This window comes from Planococcus citri, chromosome 1, assembly GCF_950023065.1.
Source record: "Planococcus citri chromosome 1, ihPlaCitr1.1, whole genome shotgun sequence".
NCBI lineage: Eukaryota > Metazoa > Arthropoda > Insecta > Hemiptera > Pseudococcidae > Planococcus > Planococcus citri.
This window is the reverse complement of record NC_088677.1, coordinates 23546464-23568108: the sequence shown is the minus strand read 5'-3', so window position 1 is coordinate 23568108 and position 21645 is coordinate 23546464. Positions and strand designations below refer to the sequence as shown.

Here is a 21645-nt window from a genome sequence, read left to right as displayed (position 1 = left end):
TCAGTTTCCTTAGGTTTGGGCACGATGATTTTGAGTGTGGGCATCTAAAAGGGTATCTTCTGAGCCCCGGAGTATTCAAAAAATTGCCCAAATATGATAACAAAAATAGACAAATAGGCTGCTACAATCTCAGGAACGTATTTTCTGGTCATAAGTTCAGTTTTAGACAATCGCAAATTTTTCAATCATTTTTGGTCAGTTTTTTGAATTCAAATTTTTAAGCCAAAAAATAACCTTTCTCATGCACTGACTCAAAATCACGCCAAAAGTGCACGAAACTCGCCGTGTGCCAAAAAAAAGACAATTCCCAGAGTTTTACCTGCGTATAATTTTTCGAACATTATTGCAGAATTTTTTTGAAAATTTTGGATCTAAAAAAATACTTTCTCTGATGGACATACCTACTCGAAATCGCGAAAAAAAAAAACTTTAAAAAAGCTGGCTTATGATTAAAAAAGACCATTCGTAGAATTGTAAATGCCCAATCATTTTTTTATGACAATTTTTGGACAATTTTTTGAAAATTTTTGGGGTCCAAAAATGTTATTTTGAATGAGCAGACTCCCCAAACTTAAAGAAACTCGATTCGAAATTAAAAAATACGATACCCAAAGCTCTGGTGCCAAATCACGTTTTCAGACTTTTTTTGGACAATTTTGTGAAGATTTTAGCCCCAAAAAATACGATTTTGAATGCGCAAATTCAAAATTGCACCCACACAGCAAGAACCTCAACTTGTGGCTAAAAAAGACAATCTCAGAGTTGTAACAGCCCAACCGTATTTTCTACCTACATTTTTGGGTAATTTTTTGAAAATTTTTGAAGCCCAAAAATATTTTTTAGGTTGCGCAGATTCAAAATTATGCCCAATAAACCTCAAGAAACTCGGCTTGTAACAAAAAAAAAATACGATTCTAGAGCTATAGTTGCCCAATCACATTTTACGACATTTTTTGAACAATTTTTTGAAGATTTTGGCCCCAAAAGATACGATTTTGAATGCGCAATTTCAAAATTGCACCCTCACAGCAAGAATCTCGACTTGTGACTAAAAAACACAAATCTCAAAGTTGTAGCTGCCCAATCACATTTTTCGACCAATTTCGGAGAATATTTTGAAAATATTTCCCAAAAATATTTTTTTGGATAAGCTACGCAGATTCAAAATTGTGCAAACCCCTCAAGAACCTCAACTTGTAGCTAGAAAAGACAAATCTCAGAGTTGTACCTGTCCAATCGCATTTTCTGACCATTTTTGGATAATTTTTTTAGGATTTTTGGGGCCCAAAAATAGTTTTTTGTTTGCGCAGATTCAAAATTGTGTCCAAACTTCAAGAAACTTGGCTTGTAACAAAAAAATACGATTCTACAGCAGTAGTTCTCTAATCGCATTTTTCAACTTTTTTAGACTACATATTATTTTTTGAAGATTTTGGCCTCAAAAAATACGATTTTGAATGCGCGAATTCAAAATGGCACCCTCACAGCAAGAATCTCGACTTGTGACTAGAAAAGACAAATACCAAAGTTTTAGCTGCCCAATCACATTTTTTGGTCATTTTTGAACATTTTTTTGAAAAGTTTTGGGGCCCAAAAATCTTTTTTCGGATATTCAGATTCAAAATTGCGCCCAACCTTCAAAAAACTCGACTTACAACTAGAAAATACGATTCCCAGAGCTGTAGCTGCTCAATCACGTTTTTTTAAACTATTTTTTGAAAATTCTGTGAGCCCAAAAATATTCTTTTGCATATACAGATTCAAAATTGTGCCCAAAACGTCAAAAAACTCAACTTAGAACTGAAAAATACGATTCCAGAGTTGAAGCTACGTATTTAATCACGGTTTTCGACTTTCTTTGCCCAATTTTTCGAAGATTTTAGCCCCAAAAAATACGATTTTAAATACGAGTACATACAACAACTCCTAAAGTTGTATAGTTGCCCAATCACATTTTCCGAATTTTTTAGACAATTTTTTTTTGAAAATGTTGGGCCCAAAAATACCTCTTTTGATGCGCAGACACGAAATTGCTCATAAAATCTCGGAAACTTGGCTGATTCCCAAAGTTGAAGATGCTCAATCACCTTTTTCGAATATTTTTGGGTATTTTTTTTTTGAAAATTTTGGGCCCATGATAACACCTTTCGAACCCTTGGACTTGTTGACGCTTGACATGTACCTACTGGAAATTACTATTTTACTGTTTTAAGCACATGTTTCCTTTTTTTAATGGTCGAATTTGCCAAAAAAAAAATTTGGCAGAATTTTAAGTTTTGATTTGAAAATTTTATTAGACAATTTTTGAATAATATGAATGTGGAATGGTTGTAATTTACAAACATGAATACTTACCGTAAGAATTGCATGAAAAATTCGTCTTTTCACTCATTGAGACTTCTTCGAGGTGTTAGAACTTGATAAACGCATGTACATCAATCATCTTTTCAAGTCTGCACACAAAATTGCAGTCCCTCCAGCTTGTTCATGGTGAACTCCAGCGATGACACAAAATTAAACACAATTGAGGAAAAGAGTGAGAAATGGGTCAAATTCTCATCAACAGATATATATTTCGAATGTTCGTACCAGAATGAAGAAATCTCCCCCCCCCTCCCATCCTCATCGGTCTCATAGGATGGATTTTAGAGATGACTTGAAAAAAACTGAAAATCTAGAAAATTGGCAGAAGAGTGTAGAGGAGTCCAATTACTCAATTACTTATCGACAAAAATGCAATAAAATTATCTCTTCGTAAAAAAAACAAACTTTGTCCTCTAAAAATTGAAAACAGTAGGTACCTATTTTCCCATAAAATCAGTCTGTATTGAGTGAAGAAACTTTCTTACTTATTAACAAATTTTAAGGATTTGATCAATGAAAAATTTTTCATTTTCATCAAGCCTTTCAGGTGGCCTAGACATGAATTATTCCAGCTTTGGAGATCACCCAAAAGGAATGTCAGGGGTTCTCAAAATGGCATCATTCAATTTTTTTCTATAAAAACGATTTTTAAAAAATGGAAAAAATTGAAAAATTCGTTTTAAATTCAGATTGGTGGCGTTTTGGCATCTTTGATGATACACTGTGAGGGAAACAATTTTCGACCAAAATTGACCACTTTAAGTGAAAAAAACACGTTTCCATGGTTTTATGGCCATGGAGCAACGACCATCACTCGAAAAATGTCTAAAAAAAATCACCAGTTGTAAAAATTACCCTGAAAAATATAAAAATTATTTTTTGGGCTTTTTTTCAAGAGTTTGGGTTCCACTCTGGATTGATTTGAATTTTTCAACGTGGATTTCAAGGTCGTTACTTTGAGGCCATTTTTTTAAAAAATTAGGGTCATTGCCCTCGAATATTTTCACCATTTACACCAAATTTCAAATCAATCGGTTAAAAAGAGCCACCTATGCTTTTTGAATTGAAAAAACGACGCTGTAATTTTAAAAATAAAATCTGGATTCGTTTTAATTGCTAGTTTGTATGTAGTTTATGTAGTGCAAATTACGATGTTCCACTTCATGATCATGTTATTATTTATAGCTAGGCCTAGTACCACTTCAGTATTAGGTGTTGCAAGAACAATTTCATCTCATCAACTTATCAGTTTATAGGTATAAATTGCTGAAAGAGGATTAATATGAGCACGCCATGGAATCTATCTATTGATAAAAAATCCTGATTTATTTGGGGAGAAAAATTCGACGTGAATTAACCGTTAATTTTTCGCAACAAATGTATATCAGGTGTATTTCAACGAATGAATGAATGTTGAACGAAAATGAAAGTAGGTAAGCCTAAGTGTAGTGTATCGTTGAAATCATTTATGCGGAATAAAAACATAAACAGAAAATCGTTTATGCGCATCGTTGTTCTCAGAATAGCCCAAAGATTACGATAATTTTATCCTTTAGACAATTTTCAACGTTATTAAAGCCCATTTGAAGACTATTCTTTTAATATGTTGGCACGTAGAAGTAGGTACTGTACATGATAGGTACCAAGAATCTTCCTGGAAGACTATATCGAAATGTAAATGTAAATTTCGGAAAGGGAATTTAATCAAGAAACCCCCAATTTAAAAATAATTACCCAATACTTGGATACCTATTAACAAAGACACATTGATTGTTTATGTATCGCGATTGTTTTTATTTCCAAAGTCCACAACGCGCCGATGAATACGTTTTTTTGCGCATGTTTAAATAGAATGAAATATGCGTTAAAGTAGCGTAAAATTGATTTAATTTACACCATGTTATAATTTATTAGCTATTTTAATTTATTAAGCGCACGTGAGTAGGTAAGTATCCGGAACGTGCTGAAAAAAAAAGGGAGCTCGCACGATGATTACATTGTGAGCAGGTTACGCAATGTATCGACGATAACTATTCTAAAAACCATGTAAGACTGTATATGAATGAATGCCGTTTGAACGGAGACATGATAAAGTTAATTTAGTATAAAGGATAAAATGTTGTTTATTTTTAATTGTAATTCTCGGCTTTATCATGGTCATGAGGTTAATGTCTTCGTATTAGTAAATGAATGAAATTGGTGGCGCTGGCGATAATGGCGCCTTGTCGTCATGATTCATAATAAATTACGTAGGTACGACACGATATTATTATATCGCTGTCGTGTGCTCGAATACTGATACCTAAATAGCCCAGGCAAATTACAGAAAAAAATGGGCTAACCCAAACATAATAAAATTGCAAACAAAAGGTTTTTTTGGTGAATATTGTCTAGGGTGGTGTGCTGAACAACATACTAAAAGTTCCCGCCCCTACCCCACGAGCTAACCCCCCCACCACAGTGGATCAAAGCCCCCCAAATCAGTTTTTCATCACGAACTCCTGAAATATTGAATTTTGAGTAAAATGAGCCCAGTGATCATTTCATCTCCTCCCCAATACCTATCAAATGAGCTATCGACCAACTCCCTAGCCTCAAGGGGGGTGGTGCTACGACCCCTCAAAGTGATGTGATTTCAATAATTTTACATTTATGATTTGGACTTGTAACCTGTTCTAATTGATAAAATGAAGTCAAACTTGTGGAATGGGATTCTGTTGGGAGCTAAAGTTGACCTCTGGAGTGGGGAGGGTCAAAGTTGAAAATTACAGGAAGGTCATTTTTTTGGAGGATGACCCCAAATGGATGAAAAGGGTCCAAAATCATACCATCGGACAATACTCTATCTGTGATCAACATATCTAAATTTTAGCTTCCTAGGTCATCCCCACTCCTTTTAAGATGGAAAAAACGGAAAATAGGGGCAAAATAAGTGGATTTTTAGCTTAATTCCGTTCTAAATGGGGTGGGGATGACCTAGGAAGCTAAAATTTGGATATGTTGATCACAGATAGAGTACTGTCCGATGGTATGATTTTGGACCATTTTCATCCATTTGGGGTCATGTTATGCCCCTCCAAAAAAATGACCTTTCTGTAATTTTCAACTTTGACCCTCCCCACTCCAGAGGTCAACTCTAGTTACCAAAAGAATCCCATTCCCCAAGTTTGACTTCATTTTATCAATTAGAACAGGTTACAAGTCCCAAGTCATAAAATGTAAAATTATTAAAATCACGTCACTTTGAGGGGTCGTAGCGCCACTCCCCTTGAGGCTAAGGAGTTGGTCGATAGCTCATTTGATAGGTATTGGCGAGGAGATGAAATGATCACTGAACTCATTTTACTCAAAATTCAATATTTCAGGAGTTCTTGACGAAAACTGATTTTAGGGGGCTTTGATCCACTGTGGGGGGGTTAGCTCGTGGGGTAGGGGCGGGGACTTTTAGTATGTTGTTCAGCACACCACCCTAGACAATATTCACCAAAAAAACCTTTGTTTGTAATTATGTTTGGGTCAAATTGCATATTGACTCATGACTGCGCTAAAACCAATATGAGGTGTTTCATTGAATCTGATAATATGAGTACATTAGCAATTTTTGTCAATCAATGAGTTAGCATGGGTGAGAACATTGGAATCAAACATGGCATTCTCCATATGCCAGCAATAGATTGGTAGGTACCTCCTAGTTGAAAATCATTTTAAAAAATTTTTAAAAAATTTCAAAGCTAAAATTACAAAAAAAGAGTAGGTTTTTGTGGATGAAAAATTTTGAAAATGCCTTATTTTTTTGGTTCAACGACTATTTAATGAATTAAACACATGCATTCCTCAAATAACTGGAACTAGCTATAAAAAAATATTATAATTTAATGAAATTATAACAATATAAAAAATTTAAATTATTATAAAAACAAAATTACCATTGTAATGACTATTAATTGGTACACCTATGATATGGTCTGTTCAAATGATAATAATAATAAAAGTAGGTACAAATAATTTACATTTTATCTAAAAATTCATCAAGAAGCTTCTCATGTTCGCTTTTCTCGGCCATAAATCTTGGTAGGGTAACTTTCATCTCAGGACTATAAACATCTTTGGTATCATCACTAAATAATCCATCGGGTGATTCTGGATCAACTTCAGGGATAACTTCGGCAGCTGCATATGTGCCATTTTCCTCCGGATCTTCTGATTCGTGTTCAGGTTCAACTTGAAATTCTGCTTCTGATTCTTCCTCAGGCTTCGTTTTACTTTTATGATAGACTTGTTTTTTACTGGATCCTTGAGCTTGTTGCTCTTGTGGTTGAGCTTTTGGTACATCTCGTTTACCTATTTTAGTCACAGTTGGTAAGGTTTTCAACGAGTAGGTTTTTTCGGTATGGATCTTGACATTTGAGTACCCTTTGGGCTTATCGGGCAATCCGTATTTACGCTGGGTTTTATCCGATATGGTTTTATGGATCATCGAACCAAGAGCTGGCTGATCTTTTAGCTCGAATGATGGAATGTATTTGTATTTGAAGGTTTTAGCTGGTGATTTGTAGTATACTTCGTGTCTGTTGGAGCTTCTGGCATGGTTTTCTTCTGGTTTGGTTTGTTTGCTCTCGTGGTAAGAGACTTTGGTGGGTTCGTTTTCAACAACGTACATGCATTCTTCACGTTTTATGCCATCTTTATCGTCGCACGTGTAGCAGGTCATTTTATCTTTTTTAGTTTTTTTACAAGCTGATCTATCTTTCGTTTTGAATTCTTTCATCATTTTACTCATTTCGGTATCTTCATCATCATCGTCGTGATCTAGAAGACTTTTTTTCTTCTTGAAGTATCCGCCAATTTTATCTTTACCGCTGAACCCGGTTAAACCTGTATCTTTACTTGAAAAGGCTGGTTTCTCGTTTAGTTCTTTTAGCAGAGAATGCTCACCCATCAGCGATTCTCCTGAATTATCAGAGCCCAGTTCAGGGAACAGGGTTAGAAACTGTTCTTCATAAGATGGATTTGCTATACTGGCAAGAGTATCTGAATCTGGTTGTTCTTTGGAGTGAATTAATTTCTTGAAGTTATCGTTGATGGCACCAATTTTTTTCTGCTCAATGGTTCGTAGCAGTTTCCAATCTGTGGGTACTTTTACTTCTTTGGAAACGGTGTTTTGGGTCTGCATTGCATCTTTAGCATTGGCTGCTTGTTTCTTTGGCTGGCGTCTTTGTCGACTTTTATATGGCACGTCTTTTTTTCCATAGCTGGAGCTTTGGGCATACTCGTAGTTGTTTTTATCCGGATCATCGGCGTAAGAGCATTGTTTGTATTTGCCATTGGTTTCTGGATTAATGCATACCATGCAGGTTAGCCCATTTTTGGAAATCTCGGTGCAAGCATCTTCATTGGCATATGCTGGAAGAGAAGGTTTGTATTCTTCCATATCGTCGTCTTCGTCTTCTTGCTGGTCTTCGTTATCATCATCGGTGAAATCATCTGATCCAAAATCTTCGACATCTGAGGTGAAAGAACCCATACTATCTGTATGGTGTGTTCTCCTTACAATTCTTTTCAATGGTGTAGATGTACTATTAATGATGGTGACAGTTTCACGCCTCATACGATGATATTTATACGGAGCTTTGCCATTTCCTTTCCTGTACGATGCTTCATTTCCAGCATAGTAATTATTCTTCTTGGGATCTGATTCGTAACTGCAAGTTTCATAGGTTCCTCCTGTATCTAAGTTCTCACACACCAAGCAGGTCATTTTTTGGCTGGGTTCTTCGTCAAAACCACCTGATGCCATCTCTGTCTCTACTGACATTTCTTTTCTTTTCTTGACACATCTTTTGTTACGTGGGTTTGGTCGGGATCTAATCCGTTTCACTTGTTTTTTGCTTGATGATCTCAGCCTAGCTTTGGGAGCTGGGGGCTCATCCTCAGTTGAGTCATCTGCTTCTACATTTTCATCTTTGTCATCTTGGAAAGTATCGGGTGGTTCGTAGTTTGAATCAAATTCTTCATCTTCATCCTCCTTGGGTGTTTCTGGTTTTTTCTTTGGTTTTCTCGCTTTTTTACGATTTCTGGATTTTTTTGGCGAGTAATTTACGTCAGTCTCACTCGGATCGGACCCATATTCGCTGACTTCATAATTCGGATTACGATGTGATTTTTTGGGTCCTTTTGGTGCTGGTTCAGAGGATGGGAAGTCCTTGGGGTCGATATCATCTTCATCATTGGCTGGACTCCCATCCTCTGGCTCGTCATTTTCACCTCCTATTTCGCGGTTCTTGGAATTAGGGAAGTAGTTGTGAGAGCTATGGAAGTTGATAGGAGGAAGGGGTGGGCTAGGTGGATATTCGACTGGAAAATCGTATCCGGAATCTGATGACGAATACTTGTTATAAGTGTCTGGTTCTGCTGGTTTGGGGTAATAGTAGGGTTCTGGTTCGACTGTAGGGTAGTGTGGGAATGAGTAATCTGATGGTGGTTCGTAGTAACTGCTGCCAGTCGAGGTAGGGTAATATGGTTCTCTCGGGATGGACGAATATTGCTGGTAGGATACTGGTTTTGCATACGGTGCACTTGGAGGAGGACTCTCATCGTAGGAGTATGGTTCATCATAGACATACGGACTGGAGAAAGTTTCCTCTCGAACTAGATTGCTAGGTCGTCGGTAGTTATATCTTCCTTCGTATTTTGGTGGATATCGACTATCGCGAATGATTGTAGGGGCAGCGGATGCATCTGGACTCATTTTCAATCCTCGAATATGCGTTCGAACTGTCTCTTTCTCGATATCTGTTTTGAATTTATACAACTCCGGAGTTAAATACCTGTCACTACCTTTGGGCTCGGGCAATTTGTGGGAATGTTTGCCAGAGCGAGTTTTCTTTTTATTCAACTTACTGAACAGTGCTAACCGCTGAGGATTAGTGCCTCGATACCGCTGCTCACTGGAGCTGGCTGCTGTTCCAAAATTTTCTGCGTACCTTGGTTGAGTATTTGGATAAGCCTGGTGCTTAGTGTTATCCTGCAGCAGATCTTGTATGTTTGAAGGATGTGCTGCAAAAAGACCCATAGGCTGGAGTGAGTCGGCTTTGGCTGTGATATCTTTTGATGTATTGTTGGTTATTTTTGTGTTGAAATTTGGCAGCTCTGTGGTTAAGTCTTCTTTTTTTATCAGATAGTCGGAGCTTTTAGGAGGCATCTCCACGAATTTTGAAGTTGCCAATGTGGCTGCATCCAGTATGAAATAAGCCCATACAACCTGTAATTATTATAATAAGTATGGAGAGTGTGAATATATTGTGCAGGGGGGGGGGGTCAAATTTATGTGAATAAGGAGTTTGGCGAGAGAAAGGGTGTTTTTGGCCTTATCTAACTAGGGAACCTCTGGAGGTGTCACACTCCGATTTGGACGGGATCGCGATTTTTGGAAGGAGCATAGTCTAAAATTTTGATAACCAACTTTTCAGCTGCCCAAGTACATTTTACGATTTTTTGAAAATTCAAAATTGACCGTTTTTGGCGACTTCTGCTTTCTTTTAAAAAAGTACGTACTTTATCAATAAAAATGGTCAAAATAAGTCCCAAAACTAATATTAGTTACCCAAAATCCAAATTTCACCATTTCCAGCCATTCAAGAGCCTCCGGCGCGATTTTTCAATTTCTCCAGAATTTTGAATTTGCTCCAGAAGGCGTATATATGAAGTTGGGCAGCTAAAAATCGAGTTGTATATTACACTCGACCTGCTTAACGAGTTTATCCACATTTGAGCCGATTTTGAAACTGACACCCAAAAAGTGGCTTTTTGACCAGCTTTTTTCAAAATTAAAAAATCTAAAGTTTCCCGTTTGTGTGGAAATTTTTGAAATTCACGCGAATCGCTGTATTTTGTCCAAAACTAAGCCCCCAAATCCAAATTTCACAATTTCCAGCCATTCTGGAGCCTCCAGCGCAATTTTTCAATTTCTCCAGAATTTTGAATTTGCTCCAGCAGGCGTGAATATGAAGTTGGACAGCTAAATGTCGAGTTGTGTATTATACTGGACCTGTTTAACGAGTTTATCTACATTTGAGCCGATTTTGAGAGTGACACCCAAAAAGTGGCTTTTTGACCAGCTTTTTTCAAAATTAAAAAATCCAAAAAATTAAAAGTTTCCCGTTTGTATGGAAATTCTCGAAATTAACGCGAATCGCTGTATTTTGTCCAAAACTAAGCCCCCAAATCCAAATTTCACAATTTCCAGCCATTCTGGAGCCTCCAGCGCGATTTTTCAATTTCTCCAGAATTTTGAATTTGCTCCAGAAGGCGTGAATATGCAGTTGGGCAGCTAAATGTCGAGTTGTGTATTATACTCGACCTGTTTAACGAGTTTATCTACATTTGAGCCGATTTTGGTAAGACACCTCAAGAGTGATTTTTTGACCAGCTTTTTTCAAAATTAAAAAATCCAAAAAATCAAAAGATAACAGTTTGTGAGGAAATTTTTGAAACTTGCGCGAATCGCTGTATTTTGTCCGTAATTAACCCCCCCCCCCTTCCAATCAAAATTTCACAATTTCCAGCCATTCTGGAGCCTCCAGCGCGATTTTCAATTTCTCCAGAATTTTGAATTTGCTCCAGAAGGCGTGAATATGCAGTTGGGCAGCTAAATGTCGAGTTGTGTATTATACTCGACCTGTTTAACGAGTTTATCTACATTTGAGCCGATTTTGAGAGTGACACCTCAAGAGTGGTTTTTTGAGGTGTCACTCTCGCTCCAAAACGGCTGGAAATGGTAGAATTTGCCCTCCGGGGGTCAGTTCTTGAAGAAATACAGCGATTCTCGCAAATTTCAAAAATTTTCTCACAAACGGTTATCTTTTGATTTTTTGGATTTTTTTAATTTTGAAAAAAACTGGTCAAAAAGCCACTTTTGAGATGGTCACTCTCAAAATCGGCTCAAATGTGGATAAACTCGTTAAACACATCGAGTGTAATAAACAACTCGATTTTTAGCTGCCCAACTTCATATGCACGCCTTCTGGAGCAAATTCAAAATTCTGGAGAAATTGAAAAATCGCGCGGAGGCTCCAGAATGACTGGAAATGTTAAAATTTTGATTTGGGTAATTAATTTTAGTTTTGGGACTTCTTTTGACCATTTTTATTGATCAAGTACGTACTTTTCTTTTAAAAAAAGCATAAATCGCCAAAAGCTGTCAATTTTGAATTTTCAAAAATTCGCCAAAAATCGAAAAATGAACTTGGGCAGCTGAAAATTTGTTTTTGGGGGTTTAGACTATTTTCTTTCCAAAAATCGCGGTCCCGTTCAAATTGGAGTGTGACACCTCAAGAGGTTCCCTTGTAAGTACATATTTATTTACCACAATTTTGAAGTTCCTCAGAAAACTGTGCAGCCAGCGTTAAAGAAATAATATTACCTATGGGTAAAAAAATTGATGATTTTTTGACTTTTATTTTATTTTTTCAAGTTGGCAGCATTGACAAAAAATTGGCACCACTGCGTTCTAAAACATTTTCCCAGTTTCAGGAATGATATTTTTCAATATTTTGGCAAAATTATAATGCAAAATATTTTCCTAGGAAATATTTTCAAAACACGAATTTATTCAAAAATTAGCGATTTTAAAATTTTCAACTGCTCAGTGGAACCCTTAAGGCCGAAAGTAGCCTTGGATTTTAACGCCAATAGGATAGATCGACGCAGAATCTCAAATAGGTACATATCTTCATTTGAAAAAGGGTCAAAACAAATTTTTGGCAAGTAGGTAGGTATTTTCCGTGAATTATGCCAAAATATTGAAAGATGTAGCTTATAAATCTGGAGAAATATTTTCGAACGCAGTGAAACCAATTTTTGAATCATTTTTGCCAATTTAAATAATTGAAAAAAATGACTGAAAACTTATGAAATCAAAAATTTGCGAATTTTTAGTTTGTCAAAGACAGTTTTGGTGACTTCCGCCAGAGGTGCAATCACAAAAAATGTACGTTTTGTGTATCTCTTCTAGATTCACAACTTACCTCGACATATTTTTGTCAGAATTTTTATACGAGTGAAAGACTTTTAAAAATTCGAAAAACTGATTTTTCAAGACTTTTCTCGACTGATTTGGACCACACAAAATTGAATCGCGTCGTTTTGAGAACCCCTGACACACCTTCCAGTTGACCTACTTGTTTGAAATTCATGTCTAGACTGATATTATTATCATCTCGAAATACATCACAAACTACGATTTCAGCGAAATCATAACTCTTCGATTTTTTTCTTGCTATTATTGGCAGCATTTTTGTAAATATTGCGAAATGATCACATTTGAACAAAATGAGTAGGAAAAAATCGAAGATTTCAGATTTCATTATTTCGAGTTACACACGAATTTTGGCCGGATGGGACACCCTTAAAGGCAGTCAGGGTTTCCCAAAAAAATAGCGATTCAATTTTTTAAATTATGATAATAAAACGTGAAAAAAATGAGACGAACTCTATCCAAATTCAGGTTGATGTGTGTAGTTGGGCAGCCTTGAGAATACCGCGAGGAAACAAATATTCGACCAAAATTGACCATCTCTGCAATTTTGAAAAAATTCGGTTGAAAAGTGCCAAAGATGAAAATTTTTAACAAAAATGTAAACACTCTTTTTGGAAGGATTACAAGTGAATTTGCGATCTAAAAATTCACGCCCTCTGGAGCAAACTCAAAATTCTGGAGAAATCAAAAATTGCAGTGGATGCTCTAAAATCACTGAAAACGAAAAAAAAAATCATAAATCACTGAAAATGATCAATTTTAAGTTTTCGAAAATTCGCCAAAACTGGAAAACCGAATTTGGGCAGTTGAAATTTTGGATATAATGGGGGCTTCAGACCATGGTGTTTCCAAAAATCGTGATTCCGTTCAAATTTGAGGCGGACATCTCGAGAGATTCTCTTGTTAAACGTGAATTATTAATTCGTAGAATTATAGTGCAAAAATGACTGATGGCAACGTGCAATATAAAATCAAAATAAATATACCTGCGAATAAGTCCACATGACGGCTGTCATTCGAGCTATTACACACACAAATCGATATTATTTTAATAAAAAAGATGCAAAATTCGCGAAATATCTTTACACTACATTTATATTTGTACTATGCATGATTGAAAAAAAAAAAACGTCGAGAATATATCACGCGGTACATACGTATACTCGCAAATGGGAAAAGATTAGCATTATTAAGAAATCCATCGATCGTCATAAATGTTCAACAATGAACTCAGCTAATAGAATTATACTAAGATCTACCAATTGTCAGTCACTGGCGTAGAACGGATTGTAACACTGGTAGAGCGGTGGAAAACTGTGGTGTATTCGGGAAACAGTAGGTACCTATGTAGATTTTGTAGGTATACCTAATCAATCAGATGCAATAAGATGAAGTAAAAAAACAATACGCTGATCCAGAAATCAATCGCGTGAAAAATCGCAAAGGAAGAACTAATTTTATTGCAAAATATTCGTTCGTTTCTTAGCAAAAAATTTACTTATTGGTAATTTTTATTCGTATTTATTTATGAGCTGATGAAAGAATTATGTAGTAAGTAAGTAATTTTAATTTCATACGGATTTCTGAAATTTTTTCAAGCTGAGGAGGAGTAAAAGTGAAGAATGGGAAACATTATAGATAAGACATAGATGACGTAGGCAATCTTTAACAGCATAAATTTTGTAAATACTTATCATAGGAACATGAAAAATCGACTGATTAGGTAGGTACATAGCCTTCTGCTTTGAGCTCACCACTCATTCAATAAGTAAAAATTGCAAAAAAATGTCACTTTTTCTCAGTGATTTCCAAAAATTCTTGTTTTTGCCAAAAATTGACAAAAATTCTCTCTTTTTACCAATAATTTATAAAAAAGCTGGATTTTTTTGCCAAAAACGCCAAAAATTGCCAAAGTCTCATTTTTGGGCCAAAAATATTTAAATTTCGTTTTTTGGCAAAAAATCCTAAAAAGTCTCAGTTTTTTCTAAACATTGCTCTAAAGTCTCCCTATTTTGCCAAAAATTAATTTAAAAAAAAATTGAATCACTTTTTTTTTAGTAATTGCCAAAAAGTCCTTTCATTACTTACATTTTTAAATAAAATTTCTGGACATTTTTGTGATTTTTTTTCTACATTAAAATGTTTTTTCTCACGTCTTATAAGGTTTGTGGTTTGGTTACTTCTCTGAACTTTTATGGTTGCCAAAGTAAGTAACATTGAAAAAAAAAAAATGAGTTAGAGTCCTGGGTAATCTTGGAATTGGTACCATTTTAATTTTTCAGACCGCGATCTGGAGCTTTCAACAAAAGTTGGTTTTTCTTCAGCATTTTCAAATCGCTCCAGAAACCATTATAGTTAATTTTGACAGCTGAAAATTTTGCTCTCGAGGTCTGGATGAGATGCTCTCTCAATGAGTCAAATCTCAGCTCGATCGGAGTTCACGAATTGTAAGGGCCTCTGTTATGGATTTGATCAAAATCCTCCAACTTTTTTTTTGCGATTCACCCTAATGCATTTTTTTCCCTCTGAAATGTGGTTAATTTGAAAATATTATAAGATGCAGAACTTTCAAATTTGTCAAAAATTAAATTTTCAATATTATTCGTGGAATAGCATTTCATGTTGGAAAATACATAAATCAAAATCTAAAATTGAAATAACTTCGTAGATATCCTTGCAGGCTTAAAATGCACCACTGCATACAACTATACCTAGGTATGCACAATTATGCAAGAAGCTGCGTTCAAATGAAATAACTTGTACTATACAGTTACAAATAGACACGAATTAAAACGAAATTTTCCGTGAGAGTTTGATAATGAAATGACTCTATTCTGTATCTGAGTAGGTAGGTACCTATATCTTGTGATCCATAAAAAAAGAAACTACCTACTGCATTTGATTTTAATGCACTTAGCCGTGCATCTCTCCTTTTTGATCATCCTGTTTAAGAGGTACAAATATACTTAGATTTTTTTAACGTTGATTTGTTGATTGAAGCGGAACATTGGAAGCATACATCGTCGGTTACCCGCGTGATGCTAACGTACCTACGAAGCATGAAGAGAGCGATTGAAGAACATGGTTAGCGCGATTGCATCGTAGATATAGCTAGGTACTGCTATATAAGTGAAGTTCCGTCAAACCTAAGAAATTATTCAAATTTAATTAAAATTTCAACATGCTGTTACAAAGTTATATAATGTTTGTGGATAAAATTATACCAATATCGCAGTATTCCTTGCTAAATAATTTTTTTTTTTGTTCTGCATTAGGTAGTGAAATTTTTTTTACATTATACCCACAATCCGCATATTCATATTATACGTAGGTATTTATGTATTAATTTACTGATGGATAAGTATGTACAAAATGTAATTCGAGCAGTTCTTTTTTGTGGTTACAGTTTCAATTTTTTTTTTGTTCAAAGCCTCCAGCGGATTTTTCAAGAAAAGTCTGCAGTTCGTGAAAAAGAGCTTCAGCGAAATTTAGCTCAGGTCGAGTTCATTGGTGGCTTAATTTTCCAAAATTTGTTTCAGGCATAAGGAATTTTTTTTAATAGAACTATACCTATATTTTAAGAATTATTTAAAATTTTGAAAACTCAAAAATTGCATAGATATTTTTGAATGGTTCAAAACACCATCTTTGGATCAAATCATTCGCGAACCAGTGGAGACCAATTTTTGGTGATGAGGTTGAAATTGTCAAGTTTTGTTATGTCGTGTAGTTTATTCCTAATTCAAAATTTCAGCGATTCGTTTATTCTGCAAACGATTTTCTTTCTTTGCTGAACAAATTACAATTTTTATTGATGGATTAAGAAGTGATTCATTTTCTCTTCTTTTAAATACCTACACCGTATAAGTATGTATAATAACTGGATCGTAAACTTGTGATGAATCCATAAATTCTTCAACTTCAAACCATTTGAGCAATTAGAGTCTTTACCGTCTAACGATTGACCAATCAGAATCACAGCCCTCACTTTCGGGGAAATACGATTTTTGATTTGCTAAAATTTTGGCTTCGCCTTTTTCTGTACATTTTAAATGGAAATGACTGATGCAGTGTAACTAGAAAGTCGGTGCATTTTGGTCATTTTTAACTAAGACCTTCATTTCGAGTTGAAAGTTACCCACAAAAAAATTTAGCTCCAGAGCTGTGCCACCGGAGGGGAGATTTGGGTTCTCAAAGAGAGGGCATTTTCGAAAAAAATCGTGTTTTTTTTTGCTCCTGTCGCTAGAATGCCTGTTTTGGGGAAAATGACACAGTCTCTAATGAAAGAATTTAAGATTTTACGTCGAAGTCGTCGATCTTTGATAAATTAGTGTTTTAAAAATTGTTTCTTGGCAAATATTTCGCATTAGGGCTATTTATGCCAAAATATTCAAAGATATCGTTCCCGAATGAAAGTGAAGAAATACAGGGTCATTCAAAAAAGACTGTACAACTTCAAACGCGCGTTATAAAGCAACAGTGCATTTTAGCGCCGATATCTTGGCAGCACTGAATTCCTTGAAGAATTTCATTTTTAAAACACTCCCCACAAAGTCAGTTTGGTATAAAGGTTCGGCTGCCAGAACAACTTTTGTAAAAATGTATATTTTTACGCAAAAGCTAATTTTTATCATGTCACAACTTTTGGAAATCAAAAGCTTGGGTATTGGGCAAGAATGTTTTATGAAAAAGTTCAACTGTCCGCGTGGAAAGAAGCTAGAGAGACATTCAAAATAAACACCCTCTCCATAAAATTCAACAAGAAATGAATTTTGGCAATGAGCTCGATAATCACTTGGACTGAACAAAAACTCGTGCACAACTTGCACGATTTGAAATTTGTGATGAAACAAGAGGAATATCGGTGATGTTCTACGGAGCACTGCATTCTATGAAGAAAATTAATTTCCAAAACACTCCCCAATCTACTAAGTACATATCACAGATATTCCTTTGTTTTCTCACAAATTTCAAATCGTGCAACTAACGTGCAACTCAGTGCACGTTCTGCATGAGTTTTATTTCAGTTCAACTTTACTTACTGCAACTGATTATCGAGCACGTCACCAAAATTCATTTTTTGTTGAATTTTATGGAGAGGGTGTTTATTTCGGGCCTCTCTGGCTTCTTTCCATGCGGATAGTTGAACTTTTTCATAAAACTTTTTTGCTCAATACCCAAGCTTTTGATTTTCAAAATCATTCATACCAATATGACTTTGTGGGGAGTGTTTCAAAAATGAAATTCTTCAAGAAATTCAGTGTTGCCAAGAGATCGGCGTACACATAACTAAGGGGGATGCCAGGGTTTGAGATTCTACATAACCAAGGGGGAGGCAAGGGTTTGAGATTCTACATAACCAAGGGGGAGGCAAGCGTTTGAGATTTTACACAACCAAGGGGGAGGCAAGGGTTTGAGATTCTACATAACCAAAGGGGAGGCAAGGGATTGATATTTTACATAACCAAGGGGTAGGCAAGGGTTTGAGATCTTACATAACCAAAGGGGAGGCAAGGGTTTGAGATTTTTTTGTTGAGTCAGTCTAATGAGGGTTGAACAATTTTACATGACCAAGGGGGAGTCAAGGGTTTGAGATACATAACCAAGGGGGAGGCAAGGGCTTGAGATTCTACATAACCTAGGGGGAAGCAAAGGTTTGAGATTTTACATAACCAAGGGGGAAGATTGGGTTTGAGATTTAACTTAACCAAGGGGGATGCAAGGGTTTGAGCTTATACATAACGAAGGGTGAAGCAAGGGTTCGAGATTTTTTTGTTGAGTCGTTCTAATGAGGGTTGAAAAATTTCACATGACCAAGGGAGAGACAAGGTTTTCAGATTTTCTGTTGAGTCATTTTATAGAGGGTTGAAACATTTTACATGACCAAGGGGGAGGCAAGGGTTTGAGATTTCACATAACCATGGGGGAGGCAAGAGTTTAGATTTTACATGACCAAGGGGGAGGCAAGGGTTTGAGATTTTACGTCACCAGATGGGAAGACTGGGTTCGCGATTTTTTTGTTGAGTCGTTCTATTAACATTTTACATAAGCAAGGGGGAGGAGGGGGTTTGAGATTTTACATAACCAAGGGGGAGGCAAGCGTTCGAGATTTTTTAGTTGAGTCCTTCTGATGAGGTTTGAAAAATTTTACATAACCAAGGGGGAAGCAAAGGTTTGAGATTTTACATAACGGAGGGGCTTGAGATTGTTTTGTTGAATCGTTCTGATGGGGGATGAGAAATCTTACATAACCAAGGGGAAGGCAAGGGTTTCAGATTTTTTTATTAAGACGTTCTATTGAGGGTTGAAAAATTTCACATGACCCAGGGGGAGGCGAGGGTTTGAGATTTATTTGTTGAGTTGTTCTATTGTGGGTTAAAACATTTTACATAAGCAAGTGGGAGGAGGGGGTTAGAGATTTCACATAACCAAGGGGGAGCCAAGGGTTTGAGAGGGAAGGGTTTTAGATTTCACATAACCAAGGGGGAAGATTGGGTTTGAGATTTTACATAACTAAGAGGGAGTCAAGGGTTTGATATTCCACTTCGGCGCTAAAATGCACTGTTGCTTCATAACACGCGTTTGAAGTTGTAGTCTTTTTAAATGAGTCTGTACTTTCAAAAAATTTTAAAAAATAGCCAAGAAATTATTAAAGTTTTTTCGTTATTTAAAAATTGGAATTAATTTTGAGGTAGATTCTAGGCAATTTCAATACGTTTTGAAGCCTCCATGGACTTTTTAGAAACTTGTGTGTTTTTCAAAAAATGCCGCAAAATCTCTCCAAATCAAGCATTCTAACTCCATTTGATAAAATTTTGTAGTAATTTTACGTTTCAAAAATCTGCTGGAGGCTCCAGTAATTTCCAATAAGTCGCTGGAGGCTCCAAAACGACTTGAAAATCCACCTGCAGTCGACTTGATAGCGTGTTGAAATTAGAGTGCAGAGTGAATATTGGATTTCCAGCTATGTTTGGTACAACTTTATGAAAATTTCGAGCATCGAAAAATCTGCTGGAGGCTCTAAAATGACTTGAAATCCAACTGCAGTCGACTTCATAGCTTATTGAAATTAGTTTATAGAATAAATTTCGGCTTTCCTACTGCATTTTAGTTTCAAAAATCTGCTGGAGGCTCCAGTAATTTCCAAAAAGTCGCTGGAGGCTTCAAAATGAATTTAACTCACCAGCAGTCGACTTATTAGCATAAATTTCGGATTTCCAGCTTCATTTTGATGACATTTTGTGTAAATTTCAAGTTTCAAAAATCTGCTGGAGACTCCAGTAATTTTCAAAAAGCCACTGGAGGCTCCAAAACGACTCGAAATCTACCTGCAGTCGACTTGATAGCGTGTTGAAATGGAGTGTATGGTAAATTTTGGATTACCAGCTTTGTTTGGTACAATTTTATAGAAATTTCGAGCATCAAAAAATCTGCTGGAGGCTCCAAAATGACTTGAAATCCCACTGAAGTCAACTTCATAGCTTATTGGAATTAATTTACAGAATGAATTTCGGCTTTCCAACTGCATTTTGGTTGAAATTTTATGGAAATTTCAAGTTTCAAAAATCTACTGGAGGCTCCAAGAATTTTCAAAAAGTCGCTGGAGGCTCCAAAATGAATTGAACTCACCACCAGTCGACTTATTAGCATGAATTTCGGATTTCCGACTTCATTTTGTTGAAATTCTGTGTAAATTTCAAGTTTCAAAAATCTGCTGGAGGCTCCAGAACTGCTCAAAAAGGTTTGAACACTGTTTCTAATCGATTTGGCAGGTCGATAATAGAGTGTATGCCAAATTTCTGCTTTCTAGATCATTTTGGTGAAATTTAAATTTTTTTCTTCATTTTTTCGGCTTAAATTTGGTTTTCAAAAATTCACCAAAAATCGAAAAATGCACTTTAGTACTTGAAATTTTGACTGATGATGAATTTCTGCATGCTCTTTCGATCTGGCTGTATCCAGTTCGAAAAATTTCTTGCGAGTGCTATGTTGGAAAGCAAAATCTGCGAATTCGGCTGACCTTTCATTCAAAAGAACCGCCATTTTGTAAATAAGGTCGACTTTTTTTGGGCAAGTTTTCTGTATAAAATGTTAGTTTTCCTGGAGGATCGGGGGGAGGGGAGCAATTACTCCATATATGCCATATTATGTCAGACTACATTATGTATGGATCTTCTATTGTCACTACCTACTTTTGAAACCTTTCGGTGGTGCCTCGTCCCCCTCCCAGTCTACCTCTTAAATTCACCAGTTCCTGGCTGATCCTACAGGTAAACTAGTCTATTAATTGTTCCAAGAAGAACAAGATTGATGTGGAGGGTACAAGCAAAAGCTTTAAATTGTGAAGTCATGCTTTGCATACCACCTAGGCACCTATTTCATTCGTCTGCAGTAATCCCATTAAAATTGCATTCTGTCTTCGAACGTTACTTTAAAATTAGCAAATCTCAAATTGTACGTAGGTATTAGTATGTAGCTACTTATATACCTATAACTTATTAATTAAAACTTAGGAGTCGAATTATTACACAATGATTTTTTTTTGTGAGTTTATCAACCGCACCGCAGCTACGTCAAATATATAGGTTAATGCGTCAATTCTTCAGATGACTGATTAACTTCGTCGAGATGAATGTGAATAAAATTCTTCTTTCGTACAGACCATTAGTCAAATCCTATGCTCATTCAATTGGTAAACACATCTAAAGAACAATTTATGCTAATCAGAAAGGAAACCAGCAGTGTACCGAGCTATTGCCTTTCCAAATCACTTTGATGAAATGAGAAATGCTCTTGCTCTTAGTTTCATCTGTTTATTGAAAGCTTTGCTCGTAGCATTCGAATGTTCATACTGTATTGGGGTGATCAAGCTCCGGGCAAGCTTTCGAGTTGCCCAAGCTTTGAAACAGTCTATTGATTTCATGATCATGGTGACTTCAATTCTTTTACAATTCCAATGTTATTGATTTGAAAAAATTGACAAACTGCACTGCTGACTTGGTTTTGAACGAATTTTCAAATTAGGAACTTATCTCCAGGTATGTGGGGTCGAAACGTGCCTCTGCCCTCTGCCTAGCACAGTCTTTCGATCCTATTTCAATTACTCCCTGGTTCAGTTGACCAAGAATCTACCAGTAAGTGATTAATCAAACACCTTATGGTACATTTCATTACCTAGCATGAGGAAGACAATAAAAGTAAACCGCGATTTGTCGTATTTAAACAAGAATATCAATATAGTCAAT

At 36.0% G+C, this 21645-nt stretch overlaps 1 protein-coding gene across 1 annotated transcript; it reads right to left on the bottom strand.

The window, feature by feature from the left end:
- Positions 1 to 6294: 6294 nt before the first annotated feature.
- Positions 6295 to 13698, bottom strand: LOC135849951 (uncharacterized). Its single transcript, XM_065370615.1, has 2 exons — positions 13387 to 13698; positions 6295 to 9625 (listed from the first exon to the last, which is right to left on the bottom strand). Exons 1-2 carry the CDS (start codon positions 13414 to 13416, stop codon positions 6371 to 6373), a joined length of 3285 nt encoding a protein of 1094 aa, XP_065226687.1. The 5' UTR covers positions 13417 to 13698; the 3' UTR covers positions 6295 to 6370.
- Between the last annotated feature and the right edge of the window lie 7947 nt (positions 13699 to 21645).